We start from the raw sequence: 19,326 nt of genomic DNA on the forward strand, positions 1-19,326 counted from the left end.
GGCTAATTTGGCTCTTTTTCTTGCTGTGCTCTAATGAAGGCAGTAACAGAACATCCCTTTGGCAGCAATAAGCTTTGCACTGAGTGGCATATTGCTAGATACTGTAATGGGACCACTGTCCCCAATCCATCCTTTCATGGCTGTTGTGAACATGCCAGCATGTAATCTACGGCATTCTGATTTCTCATTTCTGTCCTACGTTGGGTTTTCCTGGGTTGAGGTTTTCCAAATTGGGACCGTGCCACAGGGGGATCTGCTGCAGACGGAGAACTCAGGGTTGTCTTAACTGTGGTGAAGAAGTCAGGAGAAGGATAGCAGGCCCTGAGGTTATTTTCATCACAGTTTGTTCTGCAGTAATTCCCATGGAGAAGTTGTGGGCAGAGGTTTGTGCACTACAAGACCCCAGGTTCAATTCCTAGTAACTCCAAGTAAATGACTCCAGGTAGCCAAGGATGGAAGGACCTTTCTCAACCTGAGACATCAGAAAGCTACTGCCCATTGGGGGATAGAAGCCTTTCCTGGGACAAATGTGGGTCTCCTCAGTGTACTCAATAGCACTCCCTCCAGGATTCTTGCAGGTCAGAAAAATGGCTGGAAATAGTAGGTTAGCTGTAGCCCCGCCCCATGCGTGACCTTTTGCAGGTCCAAATCACACAGCGCACGTGGACATTCAGGACTCATATCAGATTGTTGCATAGGGTGATGTGTGTATTCTGTACTGTGCAAATCGTAGCTGAGTGGACCAGTGTTCTGACAATAGTTTTATATGTTCAAAAGTGCTTCAAAGGAATTTTGTTGCATTTTGTTCTTTATTGACAGCTGGGTCTGACATTCACACGAACAGGCTTTGGAACGGTCACATTTCTGATGTGCATTTTTTGGTTTTCACATTTGCTATTTGATTAGGGCAGGCTTTAACAAAAGGGACAAAGGAGGTATGAATTAAGACTTCTTTAGTGAATAGATCTCAGTGTCAATCATCTGGTGCTTTGTATGTAAAGAAGGCAGAGATAGTTAAGTGGCAGGCTCATTCTGGTACAACCAGTAATGCTGTGGAATGTGGTGATAGGAGAATGTTTTCTAACCACCTCTGGTTTTTATATTTGCTCTGCCCATCAGCCATTCCTGCTTCATAAGTCAAGCTCAGTTCCCACACTCCCAGGATGTGTTTCTGTGTTGCTTTGCAGAGGTACCATTTGGGACAGGGCACTGCTTGCCATGATGGGAAGGCTGCATTCTTAAGAAGGTGGTCGTTGATTTTGCATGCCAAGAGTCCACTTGAGCCAAAATGGATTTGGGGAGAGACAGAGTAAATCCAATTCTCCAGTGTTTTGGGGGCAAGTTCTGTGCAAACACACACACTTTTAAAAAAGGGCCCAACCAGTGGTGGGAATATAGCCAGAGTTTGCAAAACTGATGGAAATAATTTTTAAAACCAGTTTTCAGTGGAAGTGTAAATGCTCCCCTTTGTTTTGAAGAAGTCATGTTAACATCAGAAAAGCTCCAAGACGACCATTTCCGGGTTTCCCCTTTCTCAGCTCCCTCCTCCTCAAACACAGTTCCTTAGCTGAGAAAAGGCCCTGCAAGAGGTTTGTTAGCACCCCACCCACATGGACACAGTTGCCCATCCCCTCCCTGTGGCCACTGGTTCTCCTTCTGGGCCACTGGAGAGTTCTCTGAGGGCTTCTTTTCAAAATGCTCATTTAATTTAAAAAAGCCCTGGTGGCTTAAGAGAGAAAAGGGGACGAATCATCCTGCTCCGTATCTGTAGGTTTAAGTGTACCACCATGTTCTATATTCGTTTAGGTTCAGCTGTCACCCATTCTGATCATCTAGGGCATAGGTTTCAAACTCGTGGCCCTCCAGATGTTGTGGACTACAGTTCCCATCATCCCCTGCCAGCGTTATGCTGGCAGGGGATGATGGGAATTGTAGTCCATAACATCTGGAGGGCCGCGAGTTTGATACCTGTGATCTAGGGTCTTCCCGCTAGGTTTGCGCCAGGGAGATCGGGCACTGGAGAATTCCAAGCCACGGTCACAAAATGGCGCACAGCAGAGAGGTTTATGAGCATAATTTCATGATCTGTAAAAAGAGTAGCTATGAAGCAACAGAATGTGTTGTAACTGTTTTGGACCTCACCTGCCTGATAGCTCCTCCCCACAGAAAAGCCCCTGCATATAGAAATCTAACATGGCACTCTCCAACATGCTAATTTTCTAGTCACAGGAAATATTATTACTTCCTAATGTAGTATGGCCTCAGTGGGAATTTGGCCAAAATGATACAAATATCTTGTCATGGTCTGTCAGTAGCCTAGACGCCATCTTTGCCTGTTCTGGGCAGGACGTGGTGCAGAACCTTAGGCCGTTTCCGCACGGGCAATGAATGGCGGCCTGGAGACGGTAAAAACGCCGTCTCCAGGTCGCCATTCGCACAGGGGGCGCAGCTGCATCGCAGCCGCGCCGCCCTCGCACCACCCGCCCGTCGAGAGGCCGGCGTTTCCCCAGAGCGCGTGGAAGCGCTCTTTTTGGGGAAACGCCGCCTCAAAGCCGCTGCCGAGCGAATGGCTTCGCGACGCCTCCCCCACTCGGCACTTACCTTGTCCCCGGGCCTCCGGCGCGTCGCCGAGGCCTGGGGACACGCCCCAGGTGGCCAGGGGCGTGCGCGCCTCGGGCTGAAGGCCTCGGGACATCTCCGGTTTGGCCCGGCGCCGGCGCTCTGCGGCGCTGGCTGCCCGGCTGTTTCCAGGACCGTCCGTGCGGACGGGCCCAGTGTCATCGGGTCAGCGTCGTAAACGCCGACCCGGCCGCTTCCGCCTTCGTGCGGAAACGGCCTTAGACACCGCACTCGTCCTCTAAAAGTGTCCTCAAGAAAGGTCCTAGGGAAGCAATTGTCACTTTATGGCTAGGTGCAAACCTCAGAAAACTGGCTGAGGGTCGAATTTCCATGTACTTCAGCATCAAAAAACAGCATCGGGCTGGGGGGGAAGTTGATCAAAGCTGGGCACTGGAGCAGGAGGAGGGCTGCCTGCCTTCCCCCGTTCTGCTTTCTGATAGGGACTAGATTTGGGTGTCAGTATTCTTCCCCAGCTGCAGCTAAAAACTAGTGGTGCTGTCATGCCCAGGGCCCAGCTAACCAGCTTGTATTTTCTTTTCCATCCAGTCACAACTGACTCAAGACATGAGAAGAGACGTTCATTTGCCATTGCCTGCCTCGCTATCATGACCCTGGTATTCCTTGGAGGTCTGCCGTCTGAATACTTGCCAGGGTCGGGGATTGAGAGTGTGTGACTACCCCAAGGTTGAGAGCTTCCAGCAGTGGCATAGGAGGTTAAGAGCTAATGTATCTAATCTGGAGGAACCGGGTTTGATTCCCAGCTCTGCTGCCTGAGCTGTGGAGGCTTATCTGGGGAATTCAGATTAGCCTGTGCACTCCCACACACGCCAGCTGGGTGACCTTGGGCTAGTCACAGCTTCTCGGAGCTCTCTCAGCCCCACCTACCTCACTGGGTGTTTGTTGTGAGGGGGAAGGGCAAGGAGATTGTCAGCCCCTTTGAGTCTCCTGCAGGAGAGAAAGGGGGGATATAAATCCAAAACTCTTCTTCTTCTTCTTCTTCTTCCATGGGATGAGAGGGGATTTGAACATGGGTTTCCCAGGCCACCTGGACTGCTATGCCCTGCGGTCTCCCTCTAGCCAGCATATTGAACATCTTTTTCCACCACTCCCCCCAGTGCATTCTGGGAATTGTAATTTCCAGGAAACCCAGCATGAATGATACTAGAGAGGGGGATTTAATAACCTTAAGTCCACAGTACAAATTCTCTAACTGCCCCATTGCCAACTGCCGTTGAGGGGACGCCTATCAAGAGAATGGTGTAGGAAGACAGTTAGCCCTCCTTTTCTCTGTCTACATCAAGGGCTTCTTTTTAAGTTTTAAGTACATGCCAAATCAACTGGTGGCAGAACTCCAGTGTGATGCATTATTTCGCCCTAAAATTGGTTTCAAGCAATTTTGTGTCATGAATTCTTACGATTGGCATGGAACAGCAAGGTTTGGTGGTGGAAAGTCTTCCTAGCAGACAAACACGGGCTTGTGATTCATTTCCTTCGTCTGCCTAAGCAAATGTTGGGGATGAGCCAAAGCTCTGTGAAGTTTCCATACACAGGGCTGCCCTGCCCTGTGCTCCATTCTAGGCCCAGTGAAGACATCCCGGCACATGAGCAAAAGAAGCCCCAGCTCAGAATGGAGCGCCTCTCGTGCGCAGGAAGCTCCGCCTTTGCTTCTTGGTGTGCAACACAGTGGTTAATGCAGAGGAATCACGTTGTGCATATTTGGGATGGAGGGTTGTTTGTTTTTTGAAAATGGTATTTCTATAAACTCAATCTGAAATCGACATGGTCAGCATTTTTATATTTTTGAGCAAGATGGGGCTGTGGGCCTGCAAGAATAGCACACACACTGGATGGAATGCAGAATATTTTCTAACAATGGATGGGTGGATGTGACTGTATAGACTTCCTAAAGAAATATATACTACATTCAAGGGGTTTTTACAATGTCTTTCTGCACCTTTTGTCATAGGCTTTTGTGAGAAAAGATTATATATAGCTTTTATCTAATAGTGTATACCTATATAATATGTATGTACAAAAATGTACATAAACTGTATTTACATTTATGAGGGAGGATATATGCTTTGAACAAAAAGGACCGATGTTTTGTTAACTTGCAAAGCATCACAAGTACATTGGGTGATGGAAACATTGCAATAATTCTGAATAATGTTGGCATCAGAATCACAGGCGCCACCAGGATCCTGCCCACAGCTTCACCATCCCATGGACTTTAATTCCCTGATTCTGCACCTTCTGTTCTGGATCTGTTCTGCCTGCTTCAACACCAATTTGTCTTATGGGTTGATCATTCACATGAAAATGAAAATGTTTTTTCCAGCCTTCTCTGAGTCCAGTTGTGAAGTCTTTCAAAGATTGTGACACTTAAATCAGAAATATGAACAAGAGGGAGCAGCAGGAGGAGTCAAGCATCTGAAATGGTACAGGTTGGGTCCAGGACCCTCGCCCTATGTCCTCTACAACAACCGCACATGATTTTGGGGTTTTCCTCAGTCCCTGCACATGTTGTACCTAACTCAGATGGCAACTGTGGAATGCACGAAGAAGACACTTTAGCCTCCCCTCACCTACCCACCCAATGCCATTTCCCCAGCCTGAAACAGTCCTCGTCATTGGAGGGACCCATTCCTCCATCAGTGAGTTTCCCCAATAGGCTAAATAGCGCACCTTAAGGATCACTAAGGAAATGGCCCAGGAGGTGGAACCTGCAGTCCTCTCTGCTCGCACGCCACAGTTGCAAGGCAAAGCAGGCCCCTGTGTGCATGGAAGCTGAGGAGAACCCAAAATTCATGTGTGATTATTACACGCGGGATCCTTGGTGGGTTCTCTGCAACATGTGACTAGTACTCTTCTCGCTCATGTCAGAGGTCATACTGAATAAGCCATCTTGAGCACTGGACAAAGACGACAATCATAGAAGCCAGATCATAGACGAGGGATAGGGTTGCCAATTTCAGGTTGAGAAATTCCTTGAGATTTGGGGGGTGGGGTCTGGGAAGGGAGGGGAGGGGTGAAGCAGGGCCTCGGTGGGGCGCCATGCTATACAGCGCACCCTCCAAGGTAGCCATTTTCATCTGGGGAATGCACTCTTCTGGAGATCAGCTGTAATTACAAAAGATTTCCAGGCCCCGCCTGTCGGTTGGCAGTCCTAGATGACAGAATGTTTTTCCTTACAAAAGCAGAATATTCCCACACAGAGAAAAATCACAAGTCACTGATGAGGGTTCCGACGTCCTCCATGACGGGCTGTTTTTTAAAGTGCACAGAAGTTGGTTTTCCAAATGGGGAAGCTTTTAATCCTGCGAGCTCCAGCTGGAGTCTGAAGCGGTCCCGGCACAGAGGCAGACGGTCCCCCCCCCCTCCCCCCGGTTCCTTGCCAGCAGCAGGCCAAAGATGGGGGACATCATCATACTCTGTTCATTTGTACATCCTTAACTTGCTTCTTGGAAACCTGAATACACGATTTCAATTAAAAGCCATTATTCTCGGAACTACTGTGGTCTCTTCCAGCCCTATGATTCTACTACATAGTTGTCAAATGAAAACCTGTCTTGTATATGTGTGTACCATAGGGATAAGGTTACTGATGGTTGGTTGGAAAATATTCATGCTTCAAATGGTCTAAAGCATGTGGCACACAGGGTTTCCAACGCTGTCTCGGCAAATGCTGAGATATTTGGTGGACAGTGGCAGGGGAGGGCGGCGTTCAGAGAGGACTTCTGAGTGATGCTCTAGTCTTCCTCCCCTAGTTGCTATAGTCTTTACCATAAAGACTAGGGAAAATCCCTAGTGTGTCACTATGTGGAGACCATTTTTTCTTCTGCTCCTCAGTTCCTCAGGGGTGGGAGATTGGGCTGGGGTCCACTAATTCCCTTTCCAGGGTAGAGGAACAGGCAAGGGCGGAGCGAGGGGGAATTGTGCCCAGGGCACACGTGCGCCCTGTGCCCCTACCGCAGCAGCACTGCCCACCCCCCCACCGCCCCTCCATGCCCCCTCCACGCCCCCACACCAGCGCGTGCCCAGGGCATCATGCCCTCCCACCGCCCCACGGGTGCTACACCAATGGGAACAAGAGGCTTAGCTTCCCGTGGCAACTATGGTACAACCACATGTCACCTGGGCAATCTTGCTTCATTTTCACAGCCTCTTCTCATGAGACCAAAGAGACAGATCTGGCTTTCTTGCTCTTCACTGCAGCAGGCACTGTTCCAAAAGAGCCCAGAAGACATCCTCTTTGTTTTTGTCATAGGAGGACACATGGCTAGCACCTGCCCAACATTTTGTGATTGAACCCAGCCCCCATGGCAGCAATTCTGTGATTGGCTACTTCTGTCCTCTGACAGGTATTGTGTGGTTGGCTGTTCTTCATGGTAGCCATTTCATGGTGGCACTGACTGTTCTCAAAATGAAAAAGTGTCCACACGATCGACAAAATATCGTCCCTCTGCTATCACCTTCATTGGCTTTCAAGGATGCTTTTGCTGGTCTGGTAGGCACTCTCACCCCACCTCACCTCCAAGGAGCTTGGAACATTCGACATGATACATCTTTCTGCCTTTGGTTCATGCAAAAACTCTGTGAGGTTGGTGGTGCAATCCGGGGGGGGGGGACACTTCTGGGGCGGCGGCAGCACAGCACAACGCGCCACCTGCAAAGGAGTTTCAGGCAGTGTGGAAAGAGAAAAACCAGCAGAAATCCTCAACCAACCTGAAACCCCCAATGCAGCCTAGTGGTCGGCACAACACTTTCAGCTGGTGTGAGTCTGTGCCAGCTGAGAAGGGCGTTCCCGTGTCAAAAGGCCACAGCAAGCCTTTTGGAAACTACTGGAAACTCCCCCGGAATGCTTCCACCAGCACCACTGGCCCTGTGCTGGATGAGTGCCGGCACCGTGGGGGCTTCCTCGTCTGGGCATCACTGCAAATGTTTGTGCCCCTCCAGCATATTTGCCCCTTGCGCTGCTGTGCAGGGCACTCGTCCTGGTGCTGCCTCCGTGACTGTGTGCGCCCCTCCCCACCATGGATTGCACTTGCAGATCCTAGTTAGCAATGATGACCACGACATCATACCAGTCACCTGCCAAATTGTCATTTGACTCATCAGATCAGTCAACAACAACCAAAATACAGGCCAAAAGAAGTGAAATTAAATGTGTCTCTTTCCATTTACAACTTCTACTGTATTTAACAGTCCAGCTCTTGTCAACTGCTCCACCCTCTGCAGTGCGCCTAAAGACGTGGAAATGAAAATGTAGAAAGTGTGTGTCTGCAGACGTGCATTATACATCCAGGACTTCACTGTGAGTGTGTCTTGAATGCATATTTGGTGACAAATCTGGATTTCCTAATATACAATGTGAGGGGAAAGCCGTCCCTACAGCCAACTTATGGCAACTCCACAGGGTTTTTAAGGCAAGAGATGGTTTGCCACTGCCTGCCTGTGAGTTTTTAAGGCAAGAGGTGGTTTGCCACTGCCTGCCTGTGAGTACCAATCCTGGTATTCCTTGTGGTCTCCTATCCAAGTACTGAGCAGGGCCAACCCTGCGTAGTTGCTGAGATCTTCTGAGATCAGGCTAGCCTGGGTCATCCAGGTCAGAACCCTGGTTAGTGCTTGGACAGGAGACTACCAAGGAAGTCCAAGGTCACTATACAGAGGCAAGCAATGGCAAACCATGGCCAAACATCTCTTGCTTGAAAACCCGGTGGGTTGTCATAAATCAGCCTTCAGTGTAGCTGGCTGGAATGTATTCGGACCAGGCTTTCATAGGACTTCTGATTGCCAAGATTAAGACACAAACCTTCAGCTCCCATGAAAATGACAGAACTCTCCACTGCCCTGCCCCCACCAGTAGACGGCAAATCCAAACCTGCTCTCCTCCACCTGAACAGGCTTGGCAATCTCTGGAGCTAGGTTTGCTTGGAATAAACCAGGCGTCTCATACTGAGGTATATTCTTTGTTCTGCAATTTCCATATGTGAGAAAATAACATTATACCTTGCACAGGAGAATACAGTGGCTAAATAGATACCTTTTTCCTGCAAAGTAGACAAAATGCAGAAATTAATCACTTTGCCTGAGTGACAGGAGACTGTCACTAATCTGTGCTGAGTCACTCTTTCTGGTCACATGCCAGCTTCACAGCATAAGCTCTGGCAAGATGAAGAAAGCTCTGTCTGACATCATGGAGCCCTATTCCTTAGGTCAGTGAGGGCAAGGGGGAAGCAGAAGCACAGCCATCGCTAGCTATCACAGCCACCCATTCCTGGTAACCAGGGTCTGTCTTGATTTTCACAGACCAACTATGACATAAATTTGTCTCTGTTCTGAAATATGCCTTTTAAAACTGGGGGTGGTGCATAAATTAACAGTCTGTCATTCTTTAGATTTTGTTTCCCTTCCCAAAAGATTTCTTAGAATCATAGAGACCACAAGGACCATCCAGGCCAATCCCCTGCCATGCAGGAATACACAATCAAAGCACTCCTGACAGATGGCCATCCAGTCTGTGTTTAAAAATCTCCAAGGGAGACTCCACCACTCTCCGAGACAGCTTATTCCACTGTCAAGCAGTCCTTAGTGTCAGGAAGTTCTTCCTAATGTTTCGGTAGAGTCTCTTTTCCTCCACCTTGAATCCATGACTCCTGGTCCTGGTCCTGGTCTCTGGAGCAGCAGAAAACAAGCCTGCTGCATCTTCAACCTGGCATCCCTTGAAATATCTAAAAATGGCGATCATGTCACCCCTTCACCTTCTCTTCTCCAGACTAAGCATACCCAGCTCCTTAAGTCTCTCCTTGTAGGGCATGGACTCCATGCCAACTATCCTGGAAAGCTTGGGTACTTTTCATTGTGGAAATTCATCTCCCCTGCTTTTGACAAATGTGAATAGCTGCCCCCTTCACAGAGGCTTAACAGTTGATGTTCTTTACCTCTGTGCTATGAAAAGCATCACCGGCCCACTTTGACCCATCACACCTAAGGCCAAGGGACAGGATTGCTCTCTCTGGGCTGGAATCAGGAGGAGAGGGTTTGCTCTCTTTCTATGATCTCAGTTTCCCCCGAGGATATTATTGTTCCAGTGGGTGAAAATGTCCATCCAAAGCCTGTAGGTGGGGGGTGGGGAAGTTGACTGAGATTGCAAAAATGGTACAGTCAAAAGGGTTAACTCCACATCACATCCCCACTCTATCATGTTGGCATTATATCACTGCCTCCCATGCCTGTCTAGGAATTCCCCAAATCTCTTTTGTAATGCCTACAGATGGATAAATTCCTAGAAGGTCCCAGACGTGGCAACCAAAACCAATAACATTGTGGATGTGTGTACTGTTTCTGCTGTGGAAGGAACATTGCCCACTGAGCTCCTGCCCCTCCTCATAGTCCCATGGTGGCGAACCTTCGGCACTCCAGATGTTATGGACTACAATACCCATCAGCCCCTGTCAGCATGGCCAATTTGCCATGCTGGCAGGGGCTGATGGGAATTGTAGTCCATAACATCTGGAGTGCTGAAGGTTCGCCACCACTGTTTCTATCCACACACACACAATCGCTCCCAGATCTCCAGGAATGTATCAAGTCAAAGTTTGCAGCCTTGTGTAGAATGGTTGTAGTGTGAACAGTTCAAGCATCTCAAAGGCATGCTGCTTGTTTATGTGCAGCAAAATGTTGTGTATGGAGGAACATTCATTAATTCATGGGAGCCCCATATGATGAGACCCAGACTGACCGTTTCTTAAATGCACAGAGGATGCTGGAAAAGGATGGGCATTTGCTGCAGGAAGGATCCGGCCTCTTTGCAAGTCAGCCACTGTAGTCATTTGGGAAAGTGGTGTGTACATACTTGCATGATAAAATAAAATCATAAAAATAATAAATAATGAAATGAAAGCACCTCTTCTCAGCTTCTTGAGCTCACTGGTCCCAGGCACGGGGAATTTTCTGATGGCTCAAGGACACACTCACACACACACCTCACAGCACAGCACATCACAAGTCCTGAGTCTTCTGAAACCAAATGGTTCTAAAATGGGAGATTTTTGCCCACTCCTTTTCTCTGCCAATTGTTCGTTCATAAACACCGGAAACTCCTTCCTTGGACATGCCTGTTCTTGTGCTGCTGGGATTAAGCTTGAATCTGCCACTGTCCCAAAGGGGGATTTCCTCTTCTAACACCTCTGTCAGCTGCACCCTTCCCATGTACACACTGACTCATGCGGAGGTGAGCAAAACACTCTGCTGCACAGAATTTTGTTGGTCAGCCTTCATAAGACCCCCTCTCCCAAATGGCAGAAAATCAGCCCACACTGAGATAACTGCATTCCCAGGTGCAAGATCATCAACAAGTGGTGGCGAACCTTTGGCACTCCAGATGTTATGGACTACAATTCCCATCAGCCCCTGCCAGCATGGCCAATTGGCCATGCTGGCAGGGGCCAATGGGAATTGTAGTCCACCACGGAACTAGGGGCACCAAGCAAGGTCAGTGAGAGTCAGAACTCCCCTGAATAGACACTTGGAAGTTCAAAGATTTTATTGCTAAGACAGGTAGAAAGCAGAAGTCTGTTCTGAGCCCCTCAGCTCAGAACGCTTGATAATATGTTGCAAAGATTTACCCCACCCCTCATGTGAAACCAGACAGTACAGCATTCACTTGACTAGCCAAGGCCAAGCCGAGATAAGGCACCTGCGAAGAGAAAGCATAACAGCTCAAAGCAACCCTAGCATAACAGCCTCATGATCCAGGACAGAACTCGACAGTGAGCTGTCAACATATTCCAGGCGTCACGGCAAGACTGCAAGGCAAGCCTTATCATTCTCCCCCCCCCCCCCCCCGACCCAATTCTCCGCCTTGCCAGGATACAACTTGTGAAAGGCAGGGGCAGAAGCATTCTTTGCAGAGATCCACTCATCCACCCCAGGGGAGAAATGTTTCCAAAGGATGAAATATTGGAGCTGGCCCCACCAGAGCCAGCAGTCCAGAATCTACGCTACTTTGTAATTAAAGTTCTCATCAGCCATGATGGGTGCAGGGACCACAGTGTGTGGGGGCCATCTGTCTGGGAGAAAACAGTAAAAACGGGCTACAGAGAAAGCTGTGGATCTCTGCATGCTCCACAGAAAGACACAAAAAGGTGTGGGTGGGGGAACTCAGTAATGCATTGTCAAAGGCTTTCATGGCCGGAATCACTGGGGTGCTGTGTGGTTTCCGGGCTGTATGGCCGTGTTCTAGCAGCGTTCTTTCCTGACATTTCGCCTGCATCTGTGGCTGGCATCTTCAGAGGATCTGATCCTCTGAAGATGCCAGCCACAGGTACAGGTGAAGCGTCAGGAGAGAATGCTGTTAGAACACAGCCATACAGCCCAGAAACCACACATCACCCCAGAACTCAGTAATATTTTTTTGCTCCACAAACCCTGGCTTAAAATAACCCCGCTATGAACAGCAATGCAACACCTTGTAGTTAGGATTGCTAATAACCTAGGTGAAAATGTCTTGCTCCTTTCACAGAGGCCTAAAGTGTGGAAATGGACAGTTGAAACTTTAAATGGCATGGACAATAAACAACATGGGACCTCTGTAAAGGGGGGAGGGCTCCCCCCCCCCCACAGGTTGTTGGCAGGCCTACCTCTGCCTGGTTCCAGAACATGCTAAGAGGACATGGATTTAGGGGAGTCCGTAACTTTTCTAATGCCTGAGCACTATGCTATGGAGGAAGGGATCTCTGAACGGTACATTCTGCCATAACAAGCATGGCCTGGTGGGTACTGAGCATTTTCTGACTGTGGCTGAAAATCAGTTCAAGGGGGAAGTAGCAGGAAATTATCGATGTGCTAGCCGTTTATTGTATCTTGGAGGGAGAATTTGGGTGGAGCGAAATGGTTTAGTCTTCCCTCTCCCCCAGAGGACCTTTTGGATAAGTATAAATCTGTGATCTAAGTTACATGAGAAGAGGGATCTGAACCAGAGCAGTATTTGTGGGAGTCACCTCCACTGAGTTTGGTGGATGTTGATCAGGGCTGGAAGGGAATAATTCCAAGTGGTTCTGCTTGGAAGTAAATCTCAATCTATTCAGTGGAACTCAATCCAAGGAAAGTGTTTTTAGAACAGCAGGCAGCGCGTGTTAGTCAGAGGTGCCTCAAGTCTCTGGCCATTGATCCTACTTAATAGAAAGTTTTGTCAACACAACTGGCAAGTTTGTATATTCTCACCCCAACTGAAATTGCCACATTCTTCTCCCCAGGAAAGAAAAAGATAATGAGGCCAACACTTAATGTATGCAAGGATTTAATTTGCATTATTCATGACTGCTGTCAGCATTAACTTAAATTCTAGTATATTTGCATTGATCTAATCTCACTCATTATAGAAGCATAACTGAACAATGCATTTAATCAAGTTGGAATGAACTCCAGCACCTATCTGAAACCAGGCCACATTTCAGAATCAGTTTTCAAATTTCACTTGTGAAACTATGTATCACAGGGCAATCTTAGAACATATAAAACCCTAAGCCTTTCTGATAGATTTTGAAAGTTCTAGCTTTTATGACAATTTATTTTATTTATTTCAAGACATTTCGGTTGTACTTCTCTTCCCAATGGGGACCCAAGCAGCTTGTAACATTCTCTGCTCCTCTCATAACAGCCCCATGAGGTAGGCAAGGTCATCTATGGAGGAAGGAGAGAGTCCTGTCCATTTGATAGAGGCTTAGTAAAATGTTATTTACATTTCTGCATGAAAAGCTTCATCCAGCAATTTCCTCCAGCTAAAAGGGAGGATTTTTCTCTCTCCAGGCTCTCAGCAACCCGACCACGGCACCTGACAGTCAGACTATCTGCTTAACTGAACAAACCAGCAGTCCACTTGGATCACCAATCAGGGATTCCAGATGGGTCCCCATGTAAGTCTGCTTACAGTACAATCAAACAGAAGTCCAGGGGCATCTAAAAGGCTAGCAAACATTTGTTTCAGCACAGGTGTTAGGGAACTCCCTTCACTACATATCTGTAGTGCTGCTAAAAAGTAAACCTATACTTTCAGCTACAAACAACAGAAGAGAAGGGGAAAAGGCTGGAAAGAAAAGCCAGGGGTTTTTTGGGGGGGTGGGGGGGCGGGGGAAGGAACAATATAAGCAATCAAAGATACTTTGGCCCATTCAGCGTGAACAAGGACCATTCCCAGCCGCCGATAAATAGGCAGAGTAGCATTAACATAAATCCCAATCAAATCAAAGAAGGTGCAGCCAGGAACATGAGAACTAATTAACGTCTAGGAAGGGTGGGGCAGGTGGAGCTATTGGCACCCGTGATGAGCTGAGTAGTCTGATGTTGAAAACTTCTGTTTCCAGAAAGGAAGGTGGGGGAGGAAGAATAATGCTGCTGCGATTCCCAGTAGAGAACTTCGAAGGGAGAGTCCAACGTGAAAGTGTTGGCAAAGGGAGAGCCCTTTTCCCAGACCTCAGTAAGGAACCTCCGCACTCCACGCGGGTGCTCGTAGCTCAGCAAGTTAATTAGTTCTGCGAAACAAGAGAGGGATTTTGGCGCGGATTATCACTCTCGCAGAAGGGACCACCTTGATTCCAGAAGGGCGGGACCAGCTCAACGCCGGCGAGCACAGCGACGCTGCAAGTGTAGCGAAGAGGCATCCCACATTCCCCCTCTACGCGCAGGCGCGAGCGCCCCCGGCCGTTGCTGCCCACCTGCGTGGGACCGAGGCGCTCGCCTCGGAAAGGCCCCGCCCCGCCGGCAGATGCGCCTGCGCCGGGAGGGCGCTTCGGCCTGGCGACGGCGTGCAGTTTGTCCCGACCGGGCCGCCGTAGGCGCGGGGGGCGGAGGCGGCGCCAGGGCGAGCGCGGACCACGTGGGGCTGCGACGGGCTCTGTCCTTCCGCCGAGCGCCAGGAGGGCAGCGGGGCCGGCGGCGGAGAGGACGCGGCGGGGGCAGCCGGCCATGGTCATCCGGGCGGACGAGGCGGCGGCGCTGCCGGCGGAGGACCAGGGCGCTGCAGTCGGGGCCGCCGCCGCCGCCGGGCGGGCGGGGAAGCCGGTCGAGGGGCCGGAGCGCGCCCGCGGAGGTAAGGCTGGCGGGAGCCCGGGGTCGCCGTCTGCTTGGTCGCGGGGGTGGGGGCGGCTGAAGCCGGGGCTGCGCTGCAGGTGTCTTCTCGCTCCCCGCCGCCGGCCCTCGGCCCCGCTCTTGGCGCCTGCCTGGGGCCTCTGCCGGGCCGGCTGAGCTCAGGAAACCGCCTGCCCTCAACACCCCCCCCCCCGCCACCTGCAGGGCTGAAGGCTCCGCCGGGCTCCCCTGGGCCGACCTCCAGCCGGGGGGGCAACCCGCCTCTGCCCCCCTCTCCCGTCTCGACAGGCTCACCGAGGTCCTCTTGCTGTTCCGCCCGGGCGCTCACGAGGCCCACTTGGCCGCCGTAACCCCTGCCGGAGCTCCCGAGCGAGGGGGGCTGTGCCCGTGCGCTCGTCCGGGCAGAGCGCCCCCCCCCCCCCGGGACTCCCTGGCAGGTAATGGGTGGGCGGCTCCTGCCCGACCTCGTGGGGATGAAAGCTCTGCCCCCCTAGATTTGGGATGGCATGGCTCCCTATTTGGGAGGAAATGAGCGCCGGTGGCCACCTTGGGGAATGACCCCCGCCCCTCCCCCTTGCAGGTCTCTCGGGAGGAGGGTGACCTCTGGCCGGCCTGCTCCGCTCCTCACGCGGGCGCCTTGCTCGGAAGTCATAAACCCTGAGGAAGCGGCTGCTCTGTTCGTGCCGAGACCGCGTTCCGGGGGGCGGGGGGGGGGGAGGAAGGGAGTCCAGAGTCAGGGTTACACCATGTTGACACAGCCGCTGCGGGCGGGTGAGTTGCATGTTCAAATGCCCCTTTGCACAGCACTAATTCCTTACACATTGAAAGCTAGCGTGTCAGGGTTCTAGCAAAGCTGCGTGCTTGACATTATGCTTTTCTATATGCAGTGGCCTTGAAATGGTGGAGAATGACTTGTTCTGGGCCTTCACTGGGGGACGACGACGTAGGGCGTAAAACTCCAAGCAAGGATGACTGTTCACCATGGAGGACAAAACACCATTTCAAATGCAGGCTGTTGTCCAGAGGTTGTGCTCCTCCCCAAAAACCACAGCAGAGCCATGGGGGGGGGGGGGGACAACTGCCCTAGAATAGACTCCAAAGAGAGAAGGCAGCGCCTCAGCACTCTCCAGGGTGGGAGGCATTCAAGCAAACAAGAAGGCAGGTTTGAACAGTTTGGCCAAGTTTCTAGTTGGCAGACTAGAGTGGGTGCTGCATCAAGAGGGTCTTGCAGGCAGCTCCAGCAGCAAACTGTGCTATTCCCACAAGCCTGGCAGCCCCTCACCTCTGAAAGAGGCCCAGGAACTCCCCAATGGGGCAAACACACATCTTGGGTCACCCCCACACCCCCAACTGTAATTCCCCTTTCTTCCTTTCTATTCTCACAATGACATCTCTGCAATGCTGGGAGACCATAACTAGCTCAAGATCACTGAGCTGTTTTCCTGGCAGGGGGGAGATTTGAATCTGGGTCTCACAGGCCCTAGTCTGACACTGTAACCGCTACTACCCACTAGCTGTCCCTAGGGGATGCCCTCTCATTACCTGCAAATGCTGAGCAGTGGGGGCACTCCTTGGCACCCTTTTGGGTGGAGGGAAGGGTGTTCTGATTATTCTTTTATTGTATTAGTTGTTGTTAGCAAATCTCTGCAGAACCCACTGAACCCCGCTGCCTCTCTCAGAGTCCCCGGGCCCTGTAGTGGCCGCCTTATCTCCACTCTCAGGTACAGAAGTCAAAATTCTGGCTTCAAGCTCAGGCTCTCTGCCTTTCCCCTCTCCCCACATCACACAGACCTCTCCCGCATTCCATGGGGTGGACGGGTGAAATTGCAATTGCGCAACATTGTGGCGGGGGAGGGGGCAGGAATCTTGTCTGGTGGCCGAAGGGTGAGGCCGGGAGGGGAGGAGGGGTTCCTTGCTGTGCCAGAGAGCTGGTGGTCTCTTCGCCTGCCTCCCACTAAGAGCTGAACATTGGGGGCCTGCGCTAGTCCACCCTGCCCTTCACACAGAATGGGGGTCGCTGGATTAAAAAAAAATTCTGCTGATAGAAACGTAAGCATGTTGTGAAGAAAGTTTGTAGATGTTCCTTTTCCCTGCCATGTGCACTTTGTGTGTGTGTGTGGGGGGGGGGGTTGATCATGTGAATGCTCTCACCTGCCCTGATACAGCCCTTGACCCAAAAGTGAAGTGATGGGTGATGGGTGGCGGTGGGCCAGGGTTGTGGCATTTTAATGTTTTGCATTGAGAATGTCCTACCTGTGAGGGTGGCCTTTATTAGCACGCTGCACGTAGTGTGGCACCAGTCGCTCCTGCTTTGATTGCACAGTTGTAGCGCGGGCTCTGGATGGAAGACTAACTCCTCCTGCCTTTTTAAAATAGTACGCTGAAGTGTGGAGTTTTGATCTGGATTGACATAATTCTGTGATGGTAACAGATCCCCTACAGACGACAAGTTTGCAGCAGGATGGCTGGATTTGTGTGTTGAGATTCTCAAGGGGGAGGATGGCTGCCTTAAGCTGGAATAAAATGGCCAGTCTTTAAGGTGTTGTAGACCTGTTTGTCTTAGCATGCAGGATTGAGCCTTTGTGTTTCTAAAGCCAGAACAGCATTTCCACCGCCTCACTACCACCTGTATTCTTCTGCAACCATGTGGACTAGAGTCACCCTCTGCTCTCAAATAGATGAAATAACTTGCTTCCTGATCATAGGAACTAGAATCCTCCATGAAGTGTGTGTGTGTGTGTGGGCAGGCGGGCGGGGCGCTCCAAGCTGCTGAGTGTATTTGCAACAGGATGACTTTAAAGACTGAATAAAGATTCCTGGCTGATCCCCTGTGTGTGTTACCTTATAGCGAGCTGGCCATGTTCCTCTTTTGTGTGGCCCCGGGGAGCTCGTGAGGGCTGGGGAGCGGGATAAGTAGGTCTTGGCCTCCCGCTGCTGCCAGAAACTTAATTCTCTCCATCCAGTATCTCCCACCCAAAGGGGTGAAGCACCAGGTCCACATCCACTGAGTGCTGCCTTATGCTGGTTTAATCTGTGCCAAGACTCAGTGCCAGAATCAGGCAGGTGTCTGCTAGTGAAAGAAGCACCTCTGAGTATGTGCAGAGTGCTCCCCCTTACCTTTCTGGGTGGCTGCATTTAGAGTGGTTGAAACTTTCTGGGCATAAGTACAAAGAACACGGGGTGCCTTCTCAAGCACCTAGAGGTGCCAGGTTGTGGTGTAAAGAAGTCCCTTCTCTGAAGGGCCTGTTCTCACTTTGATTTCGAGGTGGGGCAGTTTGTGGAGTGCCAGTGGGCAGGTGGGTTCTCCGCCTTGCCCACCCAACGGCCATGATTTTGTTTCAGGTAAAAAGGCTTGTTTCATTGCCAACCTTACTTTGTTTTGTAATGTATACAGCACTCCCCTTTCGTTGTAAAAAGGCGTACGCCTTTATGTCCTGCCCTTCCTTCCAGGAAGTTGGAGCAGCGTCTGTGATTCTTGCACCAGCCTTGCGAGGCGTGCCAGGCTAAGAGTCAGCCAGCCAGCGTCAGGGCCGGGCGGGAGTTCGACACCAGGCCCTGGTGCAGCACTTCACCCGGGCGTCCTGTTTGGGCTTTGCGGGTGGGGCCTTGTGCCATCAGGCCCATTAAAAAAAACCACTGTCCCACGCTGCCTGATGTGCACCACAGTGGAAGGGGCCGCCGGGGTCAGAAGCCGGCATCCCGGGTGGGGGGGGGGGAGCCCCGGGCGAGCAACTTTGCCTTGCTCCTGGTTTAAAGCGCCGCCCGAAGCCCAGTGCGCAGCTCGAGTGCGCAGCTGAGATGGGGGGGGGCAAGAAAGCTTCCCTCCTCGTGCCCCCCCCCCCGCGGTCCTTGTTGCTGCTCCCAGGAGGGCGAGGAGGCTCTTGCAGCAGGGCCCGGGGGGGGGGGGCGGTCCGGGGCCTGGGCCTCTTCCTCGGCGGCGCTCCTCCGAAGGTGACCTTGGGCGGGGGCGTGGCCTCTTCCGGGATTCCTGGGGAATCCCCTCCCCTCCGCAGCAGCCCCGCCTCTCCGCGCCGGCGGGGTGGGGGAGCGTCTGGGGCCGCCCCGGGGTTCCCTCCGCTCGCTCGCTTTCGCTTTTCTGATGTGGATTTGGGGACGGGGGCGGGAGAGGCGCCCCTCCCTTTCCGAGTCAGGCTCTGCGGGGGGAGGGTCCTTGGCGTCTGCTCGCAAAAGCGGCCCCTTTCTCCAAGGGGGCGGGGCTCAGAGGTTCCTTCCAAGGAAACCGCGTGGAGTAGTGGTTAGAGGGTTTGGCTGGGATCTGGGGGGCTGCGCTTGAATCCTGCCTCACAGGCTAGCAGTTATGAGGGCGAGAAGAGGTGCTTTGCATCCTGCCCTGAGTATCCTCGAAGTCTGTGTTCCCGGCTGTTCTCATACTACTCTTTACCACCTCCCTGGAAGGTAGGCCAGTGCCATCCTTTCAGGAGCTAAGGGGTGTGGCTCCTCATCTCTTAAGGGCTAGCTGTTGGGGGGGGGGGCTGCCAGGCTGCAGGTGGGGGGGGGTGGACTCCGTGGCATGACCCACCCCCAGACCTCTGGCAGGATTTTTCCATTTTTTTTCTTCTGTCATGTTTGTTTCATAAGGAGTGCTTTTTTCAAAGGGTG

The 19,326-nt window shown here is 51.4% G+C and overlaps 1 protein-coding gene across 2 annotated transcripts in view; it reads left to right on the forward strand.

Moving 5' to 3' along the window:
• Positions 1–14,456: 14,456 nt before the first annotated feature.
• The window catches only part of CLUH (clustered mitochondria homolog), a 74,350-nt gene continuing 69,480 nt past the window's right edge, over positions 14,457–19,326 (forward strand). For both annotated transcript variants that reach the window (XM_048518744.1, XM_048518745.1), the window contains exon 1: positions 14,457–14,707. In XM_048518744.1, coding sequence (XP_048374701.1) covers positions 14,584–14,707 — 124 coding nt within the window. In that variant the 5' untranslated portion in view covers positions 14,457–14,583. The remainder of the gene's footprint in view (positions 14,708–19,326) is intronic.

This window comes from Sphaerodactylus townsendi, linkage group LG16 (genome assembly GCF_021028975.2).
Source record: "Sphaerodactylus townsendi isolate TG3544 linkage group LG16, MPM_Stown_v2.3, whole genome shotgun sequence".
In the NCBI taxonomy this organism is placed as follows: domain Eukaryota; kingdom Metazoa; phylum Chordata; class Lepidosauria; order Squamata; family Sphaerodactylidae; genus Sphaerodactylus; species Sphaerodactylus townsendi.